The sequence below is a fragment of the Leptinotarsa decemlineata genome, unplaced genomic scaffold (assembly GCF_025532065.1).
Source record: "Leptinotarsa decemlineata unplaced genomic scaffold, Ldec_3_MD MMD2_P_RNA_scaffold_5, whole genome shotgun sequence".
Lineage (NCBI taxonomy): Eukaryota > Metazoa > Arthropoda > Insecta > Coleoptera > Chrysomelidae > Leptinotarsa > Leptinotarsa decemlineata.
In genome coordinates this window covers 4065482-4088684 of record NW_027412532.1, presented here as the reverse complement: position 1 = coordinate 4088684, position 23203 = coordinate 4065482, and the positions used below count along the sequence as shown (strand labels likewise).

At 38.2% G+C, this 23203-nt stretch overlaps 1 protein-coding gene across 3 annotated transcripts in view; it reads left to right on the top strand.

The window, feature by feature from the left end:
• The window catches only part of mtgo (miles to go), a 180591-nt gene that overhangs the window by 129119 nt on the left and 28269 nt on the right, over nt 1-23203 (top strand). Inside the window, exon 1 of one of the 3 annotated variants that reach the window (XM_074169274.1) lies at nt 20500-20684. The exons of the other annotated variants lie outside the window; for them this stretch is intronic. Within the exon in view, the coding sequence (XP_074025375.1) occupies nt 20517-20684 (168 nt within the window). The 5' untranslated portion in view covers nt 20500-20516. Of the gene's footprint in view, nt 1-20499; nt 20685-23203 lie in introns of those variants that run through there. 3 annotated transcript variants of the gene reach the window in all.

Sequence of the window (23203 nt, the reverse complement as noted above, 5' to 3'; positions counted from 1 at the left end):
TTGGAAGAAAATTGTGAAGCAGCTGACGAATCTCGATAATGAAGCCCTATAAAAAGAGCCAATATTAGTAAGTACTTTACTCTGAATTAGTCATACTTGAACATTTCGAGAAGAAAAACTCATCAACAATTCAATTACCATAACCAAATCTCATGAACTGTATCAGTGATTAGCTAACTTCAATATCAACAGAAAAATATTGGGTAGTTAATGAGGCAAAATACATAACAGTGAATATATATCAAGATATATCTCCATTCGTAATTACATTCTTATGATACTTCTTATGAGTAACGATTTGAATTATGTAATAGATTGTGAATAATTATTAATGGCGTCCTCCTCACGCCATAAGGTGTCTTGATCAAATTACAGCTTTTTAAAAAAAATTGTCTTCTTGCTTCTCAAAACAGTTCCATAAAATCAAATTTCAAAACGATCATTCTGAAAATGCATTCACTTCTGTATCTGTATTGTAGGGGGGGTGAGTGTAGGCCCACAGAACTTAGGCCACATGTGACCGAACACACACTCTCTTATTAACGATAACTCCGGACACTCGCATTAGACATGTCTGACAGTTTCATCTTCCTGTCACACATCCTGCATAGAATGCCCCATAATATGAAGATGTTTCCTTATTTGACAGTGGACAGGCGAGAATCCTACTGCTAAGTATAGGTTTTTCCTGGTCATCGCCAAATATTTCTTCGTCGCCAGCTTCTCAGAGTCGCCCAGGGTAATCCTGGGTAATCCATCCCACCTCTTTTGGGATTAAGCCTGGGTTTGACGTTTAGCTGGTTCAGCAATTGTCGAAGTCATCAGGCCGTAGGTTTCACTGGGTTCTAAAATTCTTTCTCCAGCCGCTTCTATGGCTAAAGAGTCGACAATGCGATTACCTCTACTCCTGTCGTACCCTTCAACCCACCTCAGGATAATGTTGTTATCTACCGTGTTAGGAATCACACGGTGAAAGGTAATACCTCGTTAGTTCTTAGCTCGCACAAGTTTCGACACGTTGTCACTTCAAGGCAAATAGGGCTTGTCCGCAATCAGTGCAGATTGTTATGTTTTCGCCAGAAATTCCTTTTTTGTGGCAATTGAGACACCAGCCAGTACTGTTTGAACCATGCTGGTATTTTTTTCCATCCCCCACCGTATCCTCTGGAGTAAACTCCACGTCCTGAGCCTTCTTTGGTTCTTCAGTCATCTGCATCTATTCGTATCAAATTTGTAGCATCTGACCCTGTGTTCTATTTCCTTGTATTTTGTAGCGGTAATTAAACACAAACCTAGGTTCAGTTGCATCACTTGCTGTCTGCAGGCTTAGCCTCAATTGACCCATTCCTACTTTGGGGTTTACCCCAGCCGTGCGGAATCGTAACATGGCTATTAACGCAACCTCCTTAACGTACAGGTGCAGAGGGGTCTGACCAGTAATTAACTCCACTACCGCGGATGATGTTGTTCTCATGGCTTCTGTGATGTTTAAACAAGCCAATCGCTGTATTTGATATACTTTTTGGATGGCCGTTGCTTGTTGAATTTTCGATACAAATGCAAAAGCTCCGTACTTGTGTAGTGTAGATCCATATGACCACACGGGGTGTAAGACCCCATGTGCGTCCCACTTTCTTTCGACATTGCTCATAAGTCACATATGGTCTTTTTTCTCACTCAGTGAGAGTTACATGTTAGCTTCCTGTCGAGGGTAGTACCAAGGTATTTCACCTCTCCACAGATTTCGTGAGATTTTAAGCCCGATTAACTTCTTATCCTGGTGAAAAGGACCATCTCAGTCTTCTTGGGATTGATCGACAGTGAGTGTTCCTTACACCAGGTTTCTATTAATTTGAGCCCATCCTGCGCTCTATCGCACAGTGTGTTCACAAATTTGTCTGCAGGATAACTGTGTCATCTGCGAATGCAATTGTGTAGAATCCATCATTGTTGAGATGATCAATCAGAATCAGATAATCAATCAGAGTATCTAGAACTATGTTCTGAAAAAGGGGTGATAAGATGCCTCCCTGTGAACATCACCTCATGGCCGGCTACGTTATCAACTACTAAAATTAGTTGTATTTTATTTAAACAAATAGAAATCCTGTTCAATTTTACTAGCAACATAAATTATAGAAACCTTCGAATATTCTCCGAAGGAGGGATTTCAAAATATAAAACAAATAAACTCATTCAAACCGTTTAATTTCGGTAATATCTATCCAGTCCATAACTAATTGTCACCAGTATTTGCCGTGATTTATAGCTGTTTGATAAGACCGTCCTAAATAGTTTGCCAACCGCAATTGACCATACGACAAATTATATTGTTCAATTGATTTCACCTTCTATTTCATATATACTGCAAGAAATTGATAGGAATTTATGACAGTTTTTGATACAACGAAACGGAAGCATAATTTGATTTTTGAAATATGAGTGTCATTGAATTGATGGTACATTTGTCTTGATGTTGAAGTATACGACAAAGGAAGGAACTAATTCCTGTTAACCCTGTCTCATCATTATTTTTCTACATATCTGCAGTCATCTGTACAATACAGATATGGTTCCCAATATTCGTAATTATCATTCGAGTTAGCAATAAATCAGATTGTCGTTGAGCTACCCATGGCCTGATTCACTGCGAACTGTTCAGATCTTTTGTGCTGCTCTCTGGTTGTTAGAGCTCATTGTCTAGCTTGATCTATTTGATGAGGCTCCATAGCCTTGACATTGACCCATTCATACAACTAGCAGCCTCTGGTTTCTCGTTCCAGCATCTTGTGTGTCTCAGCATTGCTATCGCTTCGCATTTACAGAGCACCTACAGTGCGGTTTCTTCCTCTCCTTGACATAACCTGCATTGGGTATCTTTTATCAGACCCATTTTGCTCATAAGTTTCCTGAGTCGGTTCTAATCCATTCGTACACCCACCACTACTCTTTCAACCTTATGGTTGTGGTTTAGCAGGTCTTCCATGAATCTGGGCGATGGTTTCTTTGTGAACTCTTCCGCCTGCCTCTTAATATCTAAGATGAAATCTTTCACCTAGAGAACTGCGTTTATATGGAATACACTTCCTGAGAACATTTTTCCAAACAGATTTCTCCAGCAATTCAAATCCAATGTGAATTGCTACGTCTGCACTTTAAGAATTTTTCTGTATTACTTGTGGTATCATGGATTCTGATAGCTTAAAATTTAGCTAGCGGAACCCAATCCCAAAAAAATGTTGAATCAGGCTTTGTCATAATTTCAGGCTCATTTTAGGTTTCTATTGTTCCCTATTATGATTCTCCACATAATGTTTTTTTTCAAATCACTGGGATCTGCTAGCTTTACCGTTAAGCTGGCAGTGCCAACTCAAAATCCTTCATCTATTGCAAAATGAAATTATTCAAAAAGTATTTCGACTTGGTTCTGCCATCTTACTAGTAACGCTAGCAGAACCCGGTGAATGAAAAAAAACAGCATTTAAAATACTGGCTATAGGGGACAATAGGGGCCTAAAATGAGCTTGCTGCTGGCTCAACGTTAAGCTTGACGTTAAGCTAGCAGAACCCACGATATCTCCCTGAAAATGAATATAGAAGTAGTTCTGGTAACCTAACATGGATGAGTAAGATTTTTTTAGTGTTTATAGTTATGCTGGACTTATATAGTTAATTGTAAATAGGTGCCGGTGGCTTATGAGCAATGCCGGAGGACAGTGGAATGCGTATGGGGTCTTTCACCCCGTGTGGTCACCTGGATCTACACTGCAATAATAAGACCTATGTTAACATACAGAGCCCTTGCATGGGGACCGGAAGTTCTACAAGCAACGGGCATCCAACATTATATCAAATACAGAGACTGGCTTGTTTAAACATCACAGGAGCCATGAGAACAACACCAACCGCGGCAATGGAATTAATCACGGGTCTGACCTCTCTGGACCTGTGTGTTAAGAAGGATGCGTTAATGGCCATGTTACGATCACGCACGGCTGGTGTAAACCTCGAAGTAAGAATGGGTCAATTGAGGCTGAGCCTTTGGCGAGAAGCGCTACTGCGCAGCTCCTGCGCAGCTCCTGCTGCAGGCAACCAGTGATGCAATTGAACCCAGGTTTGTGTGCTGCAGGCAACCAGTGATGCAATTGAACCCAGGTTTGTGTGCTGCAGGCAACCAGTGATGCAATTGAACCCAGGTTTGTGTTTAATAAACCCTACAAAATAGAAATGAAACAGAACACAGAGTCAGATGCTACAAATGTAATACGCATATATACAGACGACTCAAAAACTCAGGCTCAAGATGTGGAATGTACTCCAGATCTCTATGCCTAAGGATTAAGTGGGGAATGAGAAAAAATACCAGCGTGGTCCAAACAGAACTGGCTGGTATCTCAATCGCCACAAAAGAAATAACCAGGAAGAGAATTTCTGGCAAAAACATAATCTGCACTGGCAGCAGACAAGCCCTATTGACCTTGAACAGACAACGTGTTACCTCAGGGCTAGTACTAGAGTGCCACCAAGATTTAACCAAAACCTGAGGTTGGTTAAAGGGCACGACAGGAGTAAAGGTAATCGCATCGGCGATTCTTTAGCCAAGAAAGCGGCAGGACCCCGTGGCACCTACTGCCAAATGTTACACCAATGCTCAATCCCTGAAGAAATGGGATGAAATCAAAGGATGTAATCTTGACAGGATCACCCTGGGCGATCCTGGGAAGCGGGCGCCGAAGAAATATCTGGCGATGACCAGGAAAAATCTACGCTCAACAGTAGGATTTCTGACTGGTCACTGTCAACCAAGGAAACACCTTCATAATATGGGGCTAGTGGACACAACTCTATGCAGGATGTGTGAACAGGAAGATGAGACTGTCAGGCATGTCCTATGCGAGTGCCCGGAGTTATTGTCAATGAGAGAGTGTGTATTTGGTGAGTCTTGGCCTACACCTGCCGCTATACACTAGTGACCTGTCCATATTCCTGGAAAGGACAGGATGGACGATGACCTAGGAGGACAACTCCTCGGGAGAATGTATTGGTTCACATGGGGCCTGTGGGGTTACACTCACCCTCTCTACTCTACAGATACAGAAATAGGTGTATGCTGCAAAAAACTCTATCAGGTTGCAATGAAAGATACATTAGGCTTCACAACTCTGTACGTACCACTAACCCAATTCAAAATAATACCGCAAAAATTTCTCCAGCGGGTTTCAAGAGGTATTTGTTCTCTCCTCTCGTTCCTCTTCGAATAGCTTTCAAACTCACGACGTAAATTCCATTCTAAATAATGCATTATTCTATTGAACATCATCGTAATCGTCGTGTCGCAGGAATTCCGATTCCAACCGTTTATGAGAACGCATAAGCTGTATGGCCTCTGCCAAGTGAAGAGGTCGAGAGTTCGTCAGCCATACTGAGCGGGAAGTTATCCAACTTCCAACTTTTCATCTATATGATAATGATGCTTTCGCCGCTATTGCTGTTGTCACCGATTAGATGGCGAAGCAGCGGCGTTCGTGATTGAAGGGATTGTGATTGGACGATTTGAAAATCGACGGTTGTGACACTCGGGCCATAAATCCGGAAGGTTTTGGAGCCTTCAAAAGCAGTCGCAATATTGAGTCGGAAAGTTTTCCATAATTCATTATCTGGACGAAGCCTATAGCCCACAATGTAATGTAATGAAAAACTCATGTCAAAAACTGTAAATAAACGTCTTGAATTGAACCTGGACCTAACAAAAGATATGCCGTTGGAAAGATGTGATGGTTCAATGATGCATTGTGGCGATTACAAAGAAGACACGAATAGAGATGTATTTGAAAAATATTTTGAGCCAATGATAGAATAGAATATATTTATTGACTACATTACAATACATGTTTGTTGGTAGCATGTCATATTGAGAAAAAAAAGACAATACCGTAGAATAATAATTGTTAAAATATAACCTATAGTGTAATACATATAATGTAATTTTTGAAAATAATATTGAAACAAGAAACGAAAGTTAGAAAAACCATAGAAAGTACCATAAAATTGATAAATTGGGCGAAACGAATTTCATTCCCTATAAAGTCTGAAATGTTCAATGTATTCCTCTGTGGAATAAAAACAATGCATCAAAAGTAAGTTTTTTATCCTTATTTTGAATAAATGTATACCTAATGATTTCATTTTCGATGATTATATATTGTAGAGATAATAATTCAGTGAATTTTTCGGCGGAACAGGCGGAACCTGTTTGATCTGAGGTTATCTTCTTGCCTGGTAGCATAGCTATGTTAGTCCAATTGCTTAATTAGCATCGAGAAGTGTTTGTGAATCTCTGTTAGAACATGAAAAATGTACAAACACGGTAAGGGCATTATTCTGTGCTTAATAAAGACAGGTTGGCAGTGTTCCAGATGCTGACACAGGACAAGATCCTGACAGCTTTCTTCTGTAAACGAAAAATTGAGAGAGAATCCGATGAACCGTCCCAAAGAATAGTAGCGTAACTTATGTGTGAGTGAAATAAAGAAAAATATGTTGTTCTGAGTGCATTTAAATTGGTTATAGTTTGAAGTTGTAGGACGGGCAGAGCACTGCATAGTTTACTTCTCAATTTGATAAAATGAGTTTTCCACGATAGATCACTATCCAGAGTTACTCCTAGTTGATTTACTGAATGAGTGTTTATGGCATTCATAGACGAAAGATAAAGATCCTGTGATCTATCGTTATTAAGTTTGAGTTTATTAGCTGCAAACCAGTTTCCGGATTTATTATATGATTCTTCTTGAATTCTGTGCAGATCAGAGCTCAGTTTGCCAGAATATATGAACGTCGTATACTCTGCATACGAATAAATTTTCAACGGATCCATATAGTTACTCATTTCATTAGTGTATACTATAAACAATAACGGTCCTAATATTGACCCTTGAGGAACACCATGTTCAGGCGTTTGAAGGCGTTTTTTCAAAACTATGTGGTTGTGATCGACAATGCAGGCTATCATTCCAGAAGAATTGAAAGAAAAGTTAGTGATGCATGATGAATATGAAAAATATTGAGAAAAATTGTTTGTGTTTCCTTTATCAATGCAGCAAAACTGAAAACAACGATTTTTAGAGTTTTTGTTTGTGCGCGTTATTCTCAAAAAAGCTTTACCTATGTAGGTGTTGTTTTCACTATTGTACTGCAGTAAACTTAGCTTACTTTTATTGTTCTGATCATTTCAATCGGTCCAAGAATGAAAAGTCATGTCCGTTTGAATAATCATGACAAATATTTGCTGCAGACGTTTCTTACACAACATTCAGCGTGGTATAAGCCGGGAAAGTAGTTGTTTCTCAGCAAGCATTTGTCATATTCTACTGTGTAGGGATTGGTGGTTCTTTCGAATTTCAAAATATTTATTTTCCCAAAATTGAATATCTGAAAAATATTACTTTATAAGCTGCAACTTTTAATAATCTACAACTTCTATCTCAAGTCCCTTTATATCTTCCACATTCACCAGGTAAAAAGGGTGGAATCATACATCTGACTAGCTCTGATATTTCAGTAGGCAATATTTCCCGGATGCTGTTTAAAGCTAAGACGTTATGTAAACAAGCAAATTGATGGTAACAGTGTGAGTTGTATGTATATGATATCGTTTAAATTGCATTTTACCTTCCTTTGAATATTTTGTTTTCTTCTTTCTGAGCTATTATATACCACAAATCAATCCACAAGGCCAAGTTGTGGAATTGGCCGCGGTGGTAGTGCGTCCGACTCACGATCGGAAGATCGTGGGTTCGATTCCCGCCTCGACCAGATATTTTTCTCGAGAGAATTTATCTGGTTGAAGCTGGAATGATTCTGCAACCGTGTTAGGAATCACACGTTAAAAGGTAAGACCTCGTTAGTCCTTAGCTCGCACAAGTTCTCAACTTTCGAGAGTTTTCGTTCGTATGGGGGCGACAGCTGATTAACGGAAAAACAGATTTTAGACAGATTTTAATAACTGGTATCTGTAGAGTAGGGACGGTGAGTGTAGACTTACAGCATTTAGGCCACATGTGACCCATTGTACATCCTCCCGAGGAATTGTCCTCCTAGGTCATCGTCCATCCTGTCCTTTCCAGGAAGGTGAACAGGTCACTAGTTAACATCTCCTTCATATTGGCAGGTGTAGGCCAAGACTCGCCGTACACACACTCTCTTTGGCAACTTTGAGGTGTCTCACGGTGGCCTCCGTGAAGGTTTTGGAAGGTGCAGCGATATTATTGTTGTTGCGCGGCTTCTTCAACCTTCTTGAGGTTTCCTCCATGGAGGAGTGAGGGAGCTTTTCTGCAGGAGCAGCCGTTTCCTTGCCTTTAGCCAAGGCGGAGCTCTTGTCGCCCGCCGCAGGAAGTGCCTTTGCTGTTGGAAGTGATCTGCTATGTCCAGCCTCATCCCAAGCGGTAGATTGGGGTGGACATTTCTGTTCATCCCCAGCCACCTCCTTAGATTGAGATGAGCACTTCTGTCCAGCTTCGGGATTGGTTTTTGTTGTTTCTGTTTTGTGTTATTTCATTCATATGTGTTCCCACGAGTAGCAAGGGAAGAGTTGGTTACCTCTGGCAGAGCCCCACATTACCGAAGGTAGGCTGATTACAATGAGGTTTCGCCCAGTTTCCCAAGGGGATCATTCGTGACCGCATATCACCCTGTACCATTCAGCTGTCGGCACGATTCCTTTCACCTTAGCTTGGGTAGGCTGGCCCACGGTGGCATGTTTTGCAAAGGTTTTCGGGGGATTTCAGTTTCCCTCACACTACTTATTCCTGCCACTAACCAGGAGTCCAGCGACACTGTCCGTAAGGCCACATTGCCTTCCCGGACAGGGCCTCCAGCCCCCTGGCCGTTCCCCTATCCGTCACCTGGGGACGCGCCCGATAGGTAGCCCAACCCACGGAAAGGCTATAATAAATTCCACCTCTTGAAACTGTAGTATTTAATTTTTTTGAAAACTCCTGTTGTGAGTCATAGAAAATAAGTAATATTCTACCCGCGAGAAATGTTTATTTATATTCTTACCCGTTTAATAATCATTTTATCTCATCAATCGATTCTGTGCTTCTTTCCCTTGCAAAACTTTTTCTTGTGGTGGATTCCTCGCCTAATTGGGATGTTTTGAGAAACGTCATCAATAAAAATTATCGACTGGTTATATGTTTCCCAGCCGACAAACTTTAGCTGACATTTGACCTAATCATCAGATATAAACAGTGATGAATGCAAGTCAGGACTTTTAAAAATCGCCTATTCAACTGACTGGAATTCGAATGATGATGAAGATATTTTGGTCAAGCTCTATATATGAGGCACTCAAAAAAATCATTTTATAGTTTCTGTAATTTGGTTTGGTAGTAGTGAAGTTGAAGTTGAAGTTGTGAATCTTAACGTCATGATAAAAGAATATTTTTCATCGAATATTTATGGGTACAGGTCCCACATAGAGCAAAACCTTGCTATACTGTTAATATAGGGTCGCCCAAAAAGTTTTTTCTCTAAGATGTTTTTATTCGCTCCATATGTATATGACATGTATAATATAGTAGATAAACACTGATATTTTGAAGGTTTCTGAAGTGATATCGTAAATAAACACATTTTTTGCGCTTACATGGCTGGCTGGCTGAACCCTACGAGATAGATCAAAACGATGTACTACAGTATCGTACACCTTAAAAAGGTCTACAAAAAATCCACGATGGTACATGTCTATCTCACAATAACCATTTTTTATCCTCAAGAAATAATGGCTTATGTACGAAGCGATTTTTAGCAATACAGCAATAATCCTCACCCAATTAAGTATCCTAAATACATTGTCCATTCATTATAGGTCCATATGGCCGTTCACAGCATGTAATTCAAATGAAAATTTTCGACGTTATTACAGATTTTAAATGCTGGGACATGGCTGTTGCGGCGGTACCGGCCGGGGGCGGCGTTTGGAAGGCTGTGCTTCGCCCTATAGCACTTCATGATTAGCAGCGATTGCTTGCGTTCATATGTACAATTAATTTCAGCATTGCACCCGTACGGAACCGGAGCGGGTCACTAATATTTATTTTTCACTGGTTCATGAAAGCATAAACAATTTGCTCCACATATTCGACTCATTCAAAGAAGTATTTTGATTTTAACAGCTTGAAAAACTATCATGTCCGAAGTAACTCTTTTACTTGTGCTAGTTAAGGATTAACCAGGTCTTGCTTTTAAACTCGCAATTTCGAGCACGAGTGAATATCAATGGCCTCATGAGAATTATATTTCGATACATTCCTGGAGGTAAATAGATTATTACAAACCTCAACTAAAGTGATAATACAATTCTGGCAATATCTTGAATTTATTGGAGCCTCTGGAGACACCCTACATTTTATTCTATATCAGAGAGGACATTGTCAGATCAAGATCTTCAGATGATGTGGTGCTACAGGTTTTTCCGGGTTTTCCTGCAGCTGAGAAAGCAAATGCGCCACTGGAATCAAAGAAGCCGCCCCGGAGCGCCAATTAATTTTTGTTGTTGTTTCATAATTTATATGTTTCTGGCAACGAATCAAATTTTATTTTTGGGCTAATCAATTCAATGAGTTGTGTGTTTGTGTGTTTGTGAACGTTTGGAGAAAGATTCGAAGGGGTTATCTTTGAAACAAAGAAGGTGCTATAAAAAAGATTGGGAATCCACTTATTGTGAAATGTATCAGTTCTTTAGCTTACTGAGTAGGAAGTTTTTTGCTTTCAGCTCCGTAGCCACGTTGAACTCGAACACCCTCTACAACCCGTTCAATGATTTTCTTGGTAATTACAACTGTCGCCGATGCTTATTGCAATAAATCTGCAATTACCATTACGTTATTAATTCAGCGGTATTATTATGGTATAATAATTTCACGCAAGTAAATGATTGCCTTATAGGTTAATCAAATTAGGTGGAATATTAGGTAATTTACTGAGTTACTTCATAAACTCGATTGAATCTACGTGCAACTTTTTGCCATAAACTTTTACTCGGCCTTTATTTAGAAGATTATTATTAATCATTTAATAATGAACTAAGTGTATATACAAAATGGAAACTTTTCAGAATTTTGTATAGTAATTTTCAGCAGAATCTTCTTCTGTTTAAATAATGATTCCTGTTGCATAATTGATATACAGAATATTATTCAATGGGCAAATAATTATTTTTATTATTCATTGAAGTTAAAGGTAAACAGCATCGAATGCCGAGGAATACTATATTTCATCCACAATTGCTAGATATTCACGAAAAGAGATTCGTTGAAACCGATAAATACTTTTTTTTTTCTGTAGCATGAAATAAATACAATGATATCAATATTTCTCAGACTCAACATCAATTACGAATATAATCGATGTCTGTATTGATATTTTGATTACCGGCATGACAAACAAAATTATTTACTTGTATGGAGCTTGAAATTGTTTTTAGTTGAATCTGATTTGTCTTCTATGAAAACGTCTTTGTTGAAATTATTGATGATTGTAAATTTTCGAGTTGCTCTTGTCTTTATTTTGGGTACATCCATATACCCACATACTTACATACACACATACGCAGGAGTACTTGTTGACTATCGTTTTTAATTTTTCTTCTTTCAAAACGATACATAGAAATTTTTATTAAGTTTTTCACCGTCCAGAAAAAATGAACTGTTTGTTCATCAAATACAAAAATGAAAAATTTTCAAAAAAAATATATTTTTTCTGAGTACTAATGAGCAGTGGAAACAATTATATTTGATTGATATATACTGGCAGAAATAAATAGTTATCAAATGAATACATTTTTTTACAATGAAACATTAAAACAATTTTTTTTTAAATCCCTACTCAATCATTACATCATCAGATTGTTAAAAAATCAATTGTCTCATAATAATACATTCATTCATAACAATATTTTAATCGATGAGAATAAAAAAAGTCATAATAATATAGCTTCCATCAAGACAAACCACTCTGAATATTTGAGAAAAAAAATTGTTTTTTATTTTTGAACATCTCTGTTCATTCATAGATAAATGAAAAATTGTTTTTTTCTTCAATTTTCCCAGCGAGGATCTTTTCTGAAGAATGACTCCAAGAAAAAGAAAAATCCAGGTTTCAATTTCGAAAATTATTGAAGTCTCTAAGAAAACCTTCAACTTGCTAGTTACTAAAAGCATCATTGCAAGAAAAATTGCCATAAAAATTTGCTATAGAAGCTGCTATGGTTCGACTAAATTGGTTCTCAACTTTTCAACTATTTGTTTGCGAGATATGTTTGCGCTATTTTTTTTCGCTGTGTAAATTTGTGTGAAATTGCACTTGTGTAACACATCGGCTGAAAAGTCCCAGGCCCGAGAAAAAAACGCGTTTTTCCTTCAAAATTAGCTAGAACGATAATTAGAACTATTTATCTTTTGCCTCAAAATAAGCGAATGTTTTACCGTTGACCATTTTTTGAGGTCTGCGAACAGGCAGTAGTCGCTAGGAACCAAATCTGGTGAATACGGTGGACGTGGGAGCAATTCGACATTGAATTCATGTAGTTTTGCCATTGTTTTGATTGACTTATAACAGGGTGCCTTGTCTTAATGGAACAATTGTTTTTTTTGTCATATGCGTTCGTTTCTTTGCAATTTTGGCCTTCAAACGCTTCAACAACGCTATATAATATTCACTGTTGATGGTAGTTCTCTTCTCAAGATAGTCGTTGAATATTACACTACGCACATCCCAAAATACCCAGGCCATAACCTTTCCAGACGCTTTGGACGAGGTTCACCATTAGCTCTAGACTCAGATGGCTATGGTTTTGATTCCGAAGTGAAGTAATAATTCCATGTTTTATTCTTTGTTACATATCTACGCAAAAATTCTGTTCCGGTTTGTTATCTTCAAACACAACCAAACACTGCTCAGAATCATAAAAAATTTCTTGTTTTTGGTCAACAGTGAGCTCGCGCGGCACCCACTTTGAACAGAGTATTCTCATAGTCAAATGCTCATGCAATATAAAGCCAACACATTCTTTTAATGTCTGTACAATTCCAGCTAACTCACGCAATTTCACTTTTCGATCATTCAAAATGATTTTGTGTGTACACTATTCAATCCATTATCTTGAACAGTATTTTTCCCCATCAAGAAGCAGTATGAAATCAAAACACGAAATTGTTTTTAATCCACTGTAGTGCACAATAGCACAATAGCATAATAACTCACAAGCTGATGAATAGAATATCATGAAATTTCAACAGCTTTCTTTTGAAGGTTAGCTCTAACTGAAAAAAGCAGTGAAAGCACTAACGCCATCTCTGTGTTAGGCCCGAGAATTTTCAGTCCAGGTAGTACTTCAGTATATTCCAACAATCACTCCCTTTTCTATTATCTAAACCATCCGAAGTTTTTCAACACTCCGACCCTAGTCAAGGGTTCACCGTCGTCAATCTTATCGATCGTTGCCAAAGAATTTACAAGGGACCAAGAAAAAAAACACTCTTTCATTCACGAACTTTCTATGAATGGCGCAGTGACCGTAGGTGATGAATGAAACTTTTCCAGAGACGTACCGATTTGACATTTCGAATCATCACAATTAAAGGAATAGATATATATGTTCGGTATGTTTTGATGAAATTTTTACATATAATGTTGGATCTTGTTTGACACTTACAAGTTAAAATATTACTAGCGGCACTGAAATTCTTTTTTTTTTTCAACAAGCACAACAAATGATGACAATAAGTAGGGATAGTAACACTTTCCAGGTAATGAGTGTAACCTACCTTGAGAATTAAAATTATTTACTCGTGTGGAGCTCTATAGTTTTTCATTTGTTTCATCTTCTATGTAGTCATCTATGTAAAAATTATTGGTAGTCGTGAATTTTCGAGTTTTCTTTTGTTTCGGTATTGGGAACATTTACTAAGAAAGCCGATTCAATGTCTTGTAAACCACAAATGGCCATAAAGACCATACTTACATTTGCGCAATTTGAACGATATCTGTTTTAATTCCATAACAAATGTTTATTGGAAAAAAGTGGTTTTCGTCTAATTAAATGTCCATTTGTTGTTGTTTCGTAAGGACATTTTCCTTTCGTGTACTCCAATACTCTCCAAGGTTCTTCATGGTTAAAACAGAGAAATTGTGAACAAGGCATTGAGATTTATGCAAGCGGTGATGGAAACATAATTTTATTTCATGGTCGCGCTTTTTCTCCCGAAGCTGGCTCTTCAGTGGGAATATATGAAAATTCTTTCTTATCTATCTCATCTACAACATATAACGAACCTACATACAAAATTTCAGCCTCCGAAAATATAGCAGTACATAGAAACAGTGATGTTGAATTGATTTTCATATGTAAACGCGCCCCTGTTATCCCCAAGACGGATCCCTAGTTGGAATATTTGAAAAGCATTTCTTATTGCATATCAATAACATAAAACGAACCTACATACAAAATTTCAGCCTCCGAAAATATAGCAGTACATAGAAACAGGGATGTTGAATTGATTTTCATATGTAAACGCGCCCCTGTTATCCCCAAGACGGATCCCTAGTTGGAATATTTGAAAATCATTTCTTATTGCATATCAATAACATAAAACGAACCTACATACAAAATTTCAGCCTACGAAAATATAGCGGTACATAGAAGCAGTGATGTAAAATTGATTTTCATATGTAAACGCGCCCCTTTTATTCCCAGGGGGCAGCCCTAGTTGGAATATTTGAAAATCCTTTTTTATTGCACATCTACAATATAAAACGAACCTACATACAAAATTTTAGTCTCCGAAAATATAGCGGTAGGGAGAAACAGTGATCAAAATTTGATTTTCATATGTAAACGCTGCCCTTTTATCCCCAGGGGGATCCCCAGTTGGAATATTCGAAATGTTTTTCTTATTACACATCTACAATATAAAACGAACCTACATACAGAATTTCAGTCACCGAAAATATAGCAGCAGGGAGAAACAGTGATCAAAATTTGATTTTCATATGTAAACGCGCCCCTTTTGTCCCCAGGGGATCCCCAGTTGGAATATTTGAAAATCCTTTCTTATTACACATCTACAATATAAAAAGAACCTATATACAAAATTTCAGTCACCAAAAATATAGCTGTAGGGAGAAACAGTGATCAAAATTTGATTTTCATATGGAAATGCGCCCCTTTTATCCCCAGGGGATCCCCAGTTGGAATATTTGAAAATCCTTTCTTATTACACATCTACAATATAAAAAGAACCTAAATACAAAATTTCAGTCACCGAAAATATAGCAGTAGGGAGAAATAGTGATCAAAATTTGATTTTCATATGGAAATGCGCACCTTTTATGCCCTGGGGGATCTCCAGTTGTAATATTCAAAAATCCTCTCTAATTGCACATCTATAATATAAAACAAACCTACATAAAAAATTCCAGCCTCCGAAAATATAGCGGTACGAAGAAACAGTGATGAGAAGTTGATTTTCATATGTAAACGCTCCCCTTTTATTCCCAGGGGGAATCCCCAGTTGGAATATTTGAAAATTCTTTCTTATTGCAAAATTTTTACCTCCGAAAACTCATCAGTACAGAGAAATACTGATGTAATTTTAATGTGAAAGCCCTCTTTTACCCCCATGTGGGCCGCCTCAGTTGGAATATTTGGAAATCCTTTCTAAGTGCGCATTTGAGACCTAAGAAGCACCTTTATACCCAATTTTAGCTTCCTAGGAGTTACCCGTTCGAAGAAACAGAGATGAATGAATGTTGTATGAGTGACTTTCGCATATAAGTATAGATTATGGAATTTTTGGTGTTTATATCATTTTACCCCCATTGGAATTCAGAGGAATTCCAGGAGTAACCCGTGTTTTTTTCCAAAAACATTCAGGCAATATATACAAAAAATGAATCTACCGAATATTACGGACTACACACCGGAACATTACCAATCCATATTCCATTGATAATTCTCTTTCATTTACAAACTCCCTGTGAATGGTATAGTGACCGTGCCGAATAATGAATGAATCTTCTGGGCGAACGATACTCGACATAATACCGAGAGATAATATCCACCGGATACAATTTCACATAATAACATTTCGTGATTACAAAATATTCCGGAAGTCCCTATCTGAATATATTATTGTGCACGATTGGACGACATGCGAATGGCAGATAACGTGGATAGGCGTCAGTAGTTTTCTATAGTGGGTGTCTCCAATTCTGGCGTCTCAGATAAGTTATCGAGAAGCTGGTGCCGAAGCGAGGAACAAAGGACGGTTTCAAGGAAAACTTACATTGTACAAAACTGTCAACAGGGTGGTACCATGGATTTGCAATGTCTAAATATCAGTTTTCTGAAATGTATTTCTCTCCGAACTTATTTGGAAGGACAAGTTTTTTTTTATTTATTTAGTCCTCTTCCCCTCTCACTTCATGACGTTTCATTTGCTTCCTTTGTAAGTTTAGGCGTCTGATTCCAACAAAATTCGCAATTTAAATTCACCACTGAAACTGGATACAATTTCAAATTTAAACCCAAAATTCAACGAAATTCTGGTTTTGAAATCAAAATTCAACCAATTAATGAAATGTTTGAAGGTGATTGACAATGTTTTATGATGAACTCCACTTGTTCGGACTTCCATTGTCTAATATATAAAATAATTTCAAATCCCTGAAACAAACAATAAAGAATAATTAAAAATTAATAGCTGTAAATAACAATTATAAAAAGCAAAAAAACTGAAATGAAATAATAGTGAAATAATTGAACAAAAAATATAGAAATACAAAATGAAAATAAAGATAAAAATAAAGAAGTTAATAGATTTTGAGCCATGTTAGTTCACGACGTTTCGATTGTTGAAATCTCTTAACTTTTTTTATTTTAATCTTTATTTTCATTTTGTATTTCTTTATTTTTATTTTTTGTTGTATGGTTTTATTTTCACTTGTATTTTATTTCACTATCATTTCATTTCAGTTCCTCGTTTTTCTTGTTTCAGGGATTTCAAATCAGTTTATATATTAGACAATGGAACTCCGAACTAGTGAAATTCATAATTATTGAAATATTATTAGAAGTCTCGATTTGATAAGATTTCAAGTTACGTTGTATTACGTAGTATTAGAGAATTTTTCAGTTTTTTCTTGATTACATTCTGTAAAATATTAAATACCAAAAAAATATATACACCGAAACAAAGTCCCACCCACCTTGGTTGGGACTTTGTTTCGCTCATATAGATACTTTCACGGAAAGTGTTCAAGTGACTTAACACATTTGATTCCTGTAGTGCTTGTAATGTGTCCTTAAAAAAAAGAACCTGAAAATATTTAACAAACGCGAGTAGAAAAAACATCCCTTGAATTCTCAAAAACGGTAATTTATAGTTAAACTCAGACACTAACGACTTCTGATTTGTAAACACTAACGCTCATGAACCGAAACGGAAAATTTCAGCAACGTTGCCTTCAGTTTATATCAATTGAAAGAAATAACTACTCGATGGATGTTGAAATTTATTGATGCAAAGTAGCAATTCCTCAACAAATCCTGAACAAAATTTTCATGCAATGGCATGACTAAATCAATAGATGTCTCACACATTCAATGGATTCCCCCACGTACAGGATATAGAAATCCTTGTAAACTGGTAGATATCTAATCTATTAATGTTCGACAATGCGACTTGCGTCAATAATTTCACGACACGTTTATCAAAATTTAATATATAGGGTCATTTTCGAAAAGATGCAAGCAATACAGAAAATTAGGTACTTTTTCAATCTTATTCCATAACAATAGCCGCTTATCAACAATAAACTTGTATTGTTGATATCACATTTGCGTAACGGTGAGAGGTACTGACGCCTTTCTACGACCATAGGCGTTCACAAAAATCCTAGGAATTAAAAAGGTCCTGCATTCATTTGGATTGTTTGGGTCTTCATTTGCTTGCCATGTGTTGTTTATACAACAACTTCTTCATGATATTAGGTTAGGTTAGGTCCAAAGTCTATTCGACACTCTACCGCAACCCGCAAGGGTTTATTGTGACTCACACACACAGTGGCCAGTCAGAAATCCTACTGTCAAGCGCAGATTGTTCCTGGTCACCGCCAGATATTTTTTTGCCGCCAGCTTCCCAGGGTCGCCCAAGGTGATCCTGGCAAGATTACATCCTTTGATTCCATCCCATCTCTTAAAAGATTGAGCATGGGTGTAACTAGAGTGTAACTAGGGTGTTACATTTGACTAGTTCCGCAATTGTCGCAATTGTCACTGGGTCCTAAAATTCTTAGTCCAGCCGCTTCCTTTACTGCAGAGTCGGCAATGCGATTACCTTTACTCCTGTCGTGCTCTTTAACACACCTCAGGATAAAGTTATTATCTACCGAGGCTTTGGTGGCACTCTAGTACTAGCCCTGAGGTAACACGCTGTCTGTTCAAGGCTAATAGTGCTTATCTGCTATCAGAAATTCCTTTGTTAGTTATTTCTTTCGTGGTGATTGAGATACCAGCCAGTTCTGTTTGGACCACGCTGGTATTTCTTCCCATTCCCCACTCAATCATCAGGCTTAGTGATCTGGAGTACACTCCACATCCTGAGCCTTCTTTGGTTTTTGAGCCGTCTTGCATTTTTAGCATTTGAGTCTGTGGTCTGCTTAATTTATCAAACACGAACCTGGGTTCAATTGCATCACTTGTTGCCTGCAGCAGAGGTTGCGCAGTAAGCGCTTCTTGTCATAGGCCCAGCCTCAATTGACCCATTCCCACTTCGAAGTTTACACCAGCCTTGCGCAATCGTACCATGGCCGTTAACGCAACCTCCTTAACGTACAGATCCAGAGAGGTCAGACCCGTGATTTATTCCATTGCCGCGGTTGGTGTTGTTGTCATGGCTCCTGTGATGTTTGAAAAAGCCAGTCGCTGTATTCGATATAATTTTTGGATGGCCGTTGCTTGTAGAACTTTCGGTCCCCATGCAATGGCTCCATACGTCAACATAGGTCTTATTATTGCAGTGTAGATCCAGGTGACCATACGGGGTGAAAGACCCCATGCGCGTCCCACTGTCCTCCGACATTGCTCATACGCCACGTATGCTCTTTTTGCTCTACTCTGTAGATGAGAGTTCCATGTTAGCTTCTTGTCGAGGATAGTACCAAGGTATTCCACCTCTTTGGAGAAGTTTAGTTCACCTTTGAAGATTTTGGAAAGTTTTAAGTCCGTTAAACTTTTTTTCCTGGTGAAAAGAACCATCTCAGTCTTCTTGGGATTGATCGACAGTGAGTGTTCCTTACACCATGTTTCTATTAATTTGAGCCCATTCTGCGCTCTATCGCACAGTGTGTTTACAAATTTGTCGGTCTGCAAGATAACTATGGCATCTGCGTATGCAATTGTATAGAATCCATTTCTGTTCTGTGATTAATTAGGGTATCCAGAACTATGTTCCAGAGAAGGGGTGATGACCAATTCATTCACTGTGATGTCTTCTACATTAATACTTATTGCTGTACTAGAAAGCATCTGGAGTATCCATTCTCCTACTACCAGGGGGACATTCCTGGAGTGTAGTTGCTGGGTAATCGTTGGAAAGATTGTTTTATCAAACGCTCCACCGATATCTATGAATATACCCAGGGTGGATTCTTTGTTGTCGAATGATCTATCGATTCTGTCAACCACATGGTGAAGGGCCGAATCAGTAAACCTTCCCGGAGTATGTGCATGCTGATTTGCACCTAACTTGACTTTAGTTACTTCAGGAGTACATGTTGCCGGATCTGAAACGAAAAACCTGAAAATTGGGACTGCGAAATCCAAAAATGCATTCAATGTTCACATTAGCAATACTGAAGAGACTTTTTGTGGTTCGAAATAGAGATGTTTGGTGTTAGAATTCTTTGTTTGTGGGCTCTAGTTTCAACTAGTTGCCTTGCAGACAAATACAGGAGAAGAATTTTACCAGAGGGTTGATTTTGATCCACGCATTTTTAGAGGACCGCCTTCGTTATCGATATTCGTAGATTGAGTCTTCTGTCGACATCATAGATGACTTCTTCGTCTGACTTCTCGTTCGGTCTCTTAGGTCTTGAAAGTCAAACTTTTGATAGTTTCAGTTGTTAATGAATGCTTATTAGTAATCCAATCATAACTGAAATCAGTTTATGGACAGACGACACAATGTTACTACATAACGTTCAGGATTGGTTGTTGAATACATACCTAGAAGGGTAGCAATTTATCTCTCTTGTTCAGGGAGTTACCCACTTGTGATTCACCGACAAGAGATGGATTTTTGATGAAAAACTTCGATCTTTTTTGACCCGCCTATGTGCGATACCATTAATTTTGTTACCGCTATTAACCTAATCTTATCTGCTCAACGATAACACAATACAACGGAAAGCGAAACGTAAGCGAACTCGGGAACAAATCATAATAATCGTTCATGCCACATGTACATACCGCTGCGTACCAGAACGATATCGAGCAGACTTTAAAAAGATCGCAACGTCGGCAAAACATATGGAAAGCCGGCATTATGGAAGACAATGTGAAAACAAACGAAGATTTTCGTAAGGAGGACAAGAAATCTGATGGAGAAGAAGTCGCAGAGGTAATAGGTAGATTTGTTTGTTGTTTTATCTGAATGTATACTTTAAATTTGCACTGTGCTAGTAGGGGAACCACAATCTCGCTCCACAGCTGACACGTACACATGATGTTGAGTTTTAACTGAAATATAACGGGTCATTTTATTGAATTAGGATTAATCCTTAATGTCCAGAGCTAATTCAGTGTTAGGTAAGTAGGTCCGTAGTGAGGGCATTATAACTTGCAATGGTTTGTTGTGGATTGCACCTGCTCTAACTCGACAAAGGCTGACTCTGCTTTTCCATCATTTCCCAAACTTCTTGAAGCAGAGTATTTTCAGGCAATTCACAATTTGGACATTGCTTGGTGTTTGGTGGTGTCAACTTCGTACATCTGCATCAGAACCTGAAGGGGATATGAACCATCAGCAGCTATTAGTTCCTTCTCTTGGAGGTTTCAGACTGCTTCACCTGGAGTGCTGTATAATGGAGCTAGTGGTTGGCTGTGACAGTGTCAGCCAGTAATCTATTAAGGTCCGCGTAAGCCTGTTCAAGGCAATTAGCAATGTGCACAATTCTATGTTACCCATCTAGCATCTCATTCCAGGAATATGTGCAAAGGAGGCAGACCTGGAAAGGTATCCTTGTCAATTGACGTATGATGCTGATGACACCAGGTGTAGTATTGTAGTTGGGGAAGCACAACCTTTCCCCCGATGCGACACGTGTACTCAATATGTTTGTTCTTGAACATAAATGCGATGGTTCATTACGCTAAATTTAAGTGTTTGTGAAGTATAGCTAATAAAGGACAATGAATCTGTTGCGTGTATGAGACAAAGAAAGATGACATATTTCAGAGGCGTGCTGTTCTGTTTCCTTATGTTCCGAGTTCCGAGACATTCTGTGACATATGACATTTTGTGCACCTAACCTATCTTCCTCTATATAAATAAATAACAAAACAACTGTTGTTTATGTGGCTTGTGGAGGTGGTATTGAACTATAATTTATATTTTGCATTAGTTGTTGATTTATAAAGATAATTTTCCTTTTTTAAAGTATAAATGATTTCAACTTGATATAGGCGCTGTTGCCAATATGTGAATTAGAAACAAATCCCTTTAAAAATTGAAACTCAACATTTGAAACATCAATTTTAATACTTTTCGAAGTAAATTTGAAAAACTCAAGAATTAAACTCAACTTTATTTCATTCAAACTTGCATTTGTTGTAATAACCCAAATTGAGGAACATTCCCCATTGGGTTAGTATTACTTCCTCTTGAAGATGACCACTTGGTGGTCGAAACACGTGTCGAGGTATTAAAAATAACAGTTTGGTGTTGGGAAAAAAGTCCAGTAATATTAATTACTACACCAAAGGTTCCAAATAGTGCATCACAAGTCTAATTGGGTTGTTTTGATAGTTTTCTCCGTTTTCATAGGTCTACTTATTCAATTCATTTGAAATAAGCGTCATTTAAATCAATGCATTTAAATCAATCAAGTCGGCGCTGATTAGCAAAGGTTCTACCAGTGGAGTAGGATCAGACCGCTTCTGTTAACCAGTGCTGGCTGCTGCTGAAGCAATTAACGGTACATTGCGTCAATGATTTAGCCCAGTTGGCCCAGTTGCACCGTACAGTAACAATGGTCAACCGTGGTCAAAGTTCTATAAGCAACGGTCATCCAAAAATTATATCAAATGCAGTGACTGGCTTGTTTAAACACAGGAGCCATGAGAACAACACCAACCGCGGCAATGGAATTCATTACGGGTCTGACCCCTGTGGACCTGTACGTTAATGAGGTAATGGCCATGGTACGATTGCGCACAGCTGGTGTGAACCTCGAAGTAGGAATGGGTCAATTGAGGCTGAGCCTATGGTGGAAAGCGCTTACTGTACAACCTCTGCTGCAGGCAACCAGTGATGCAATTGAACCTAAGTTAGTGTCTAACCCTAGAAAATACAAATGCAAATATAAATGCAATACGCATATATACAGACAGCTCAAAAACCAAAGAAGGCTCAGGATCAGGATGTGGAGTATACTCCAGATCACTAAGCCTAAAGATTAAGTGGAAAATGGGAAAAAATAACAGCGTGGTCCCAACAGAACTGTCTGGTATCTTAATAGACACAAAAGAAATAATCAGGAAAGGAATTTCTGGCAAAAACATAACGATCTGCACTGACAGCTGACAAGCCCTATTAGCCTTGAACAGACAACGTGTAACCTCAGAGCTAGTATGAGAGTTTCACCAAGATTGAGCCGAAGCCTCGGTAGATAATAACATTATCCTGAGGTGGGTTAGAGGGCATGACAGGAGGGAAGGTAATCGCATTGCCGACTCTTTAGCCAAGGCCTACACGACGAGTCTTGGCCTACACCTGCCGATATAAAGGAGATATCTCCCAGTGACCTGAAACTATACAATAGGTTACTCCATGAACTCGAAGACTTCGGTTTGAGAAATTTCAAAAAACGTTTGAAAGTCGTCCTCCGAGCAAGGTAATGATGTATTTACTATCTGATG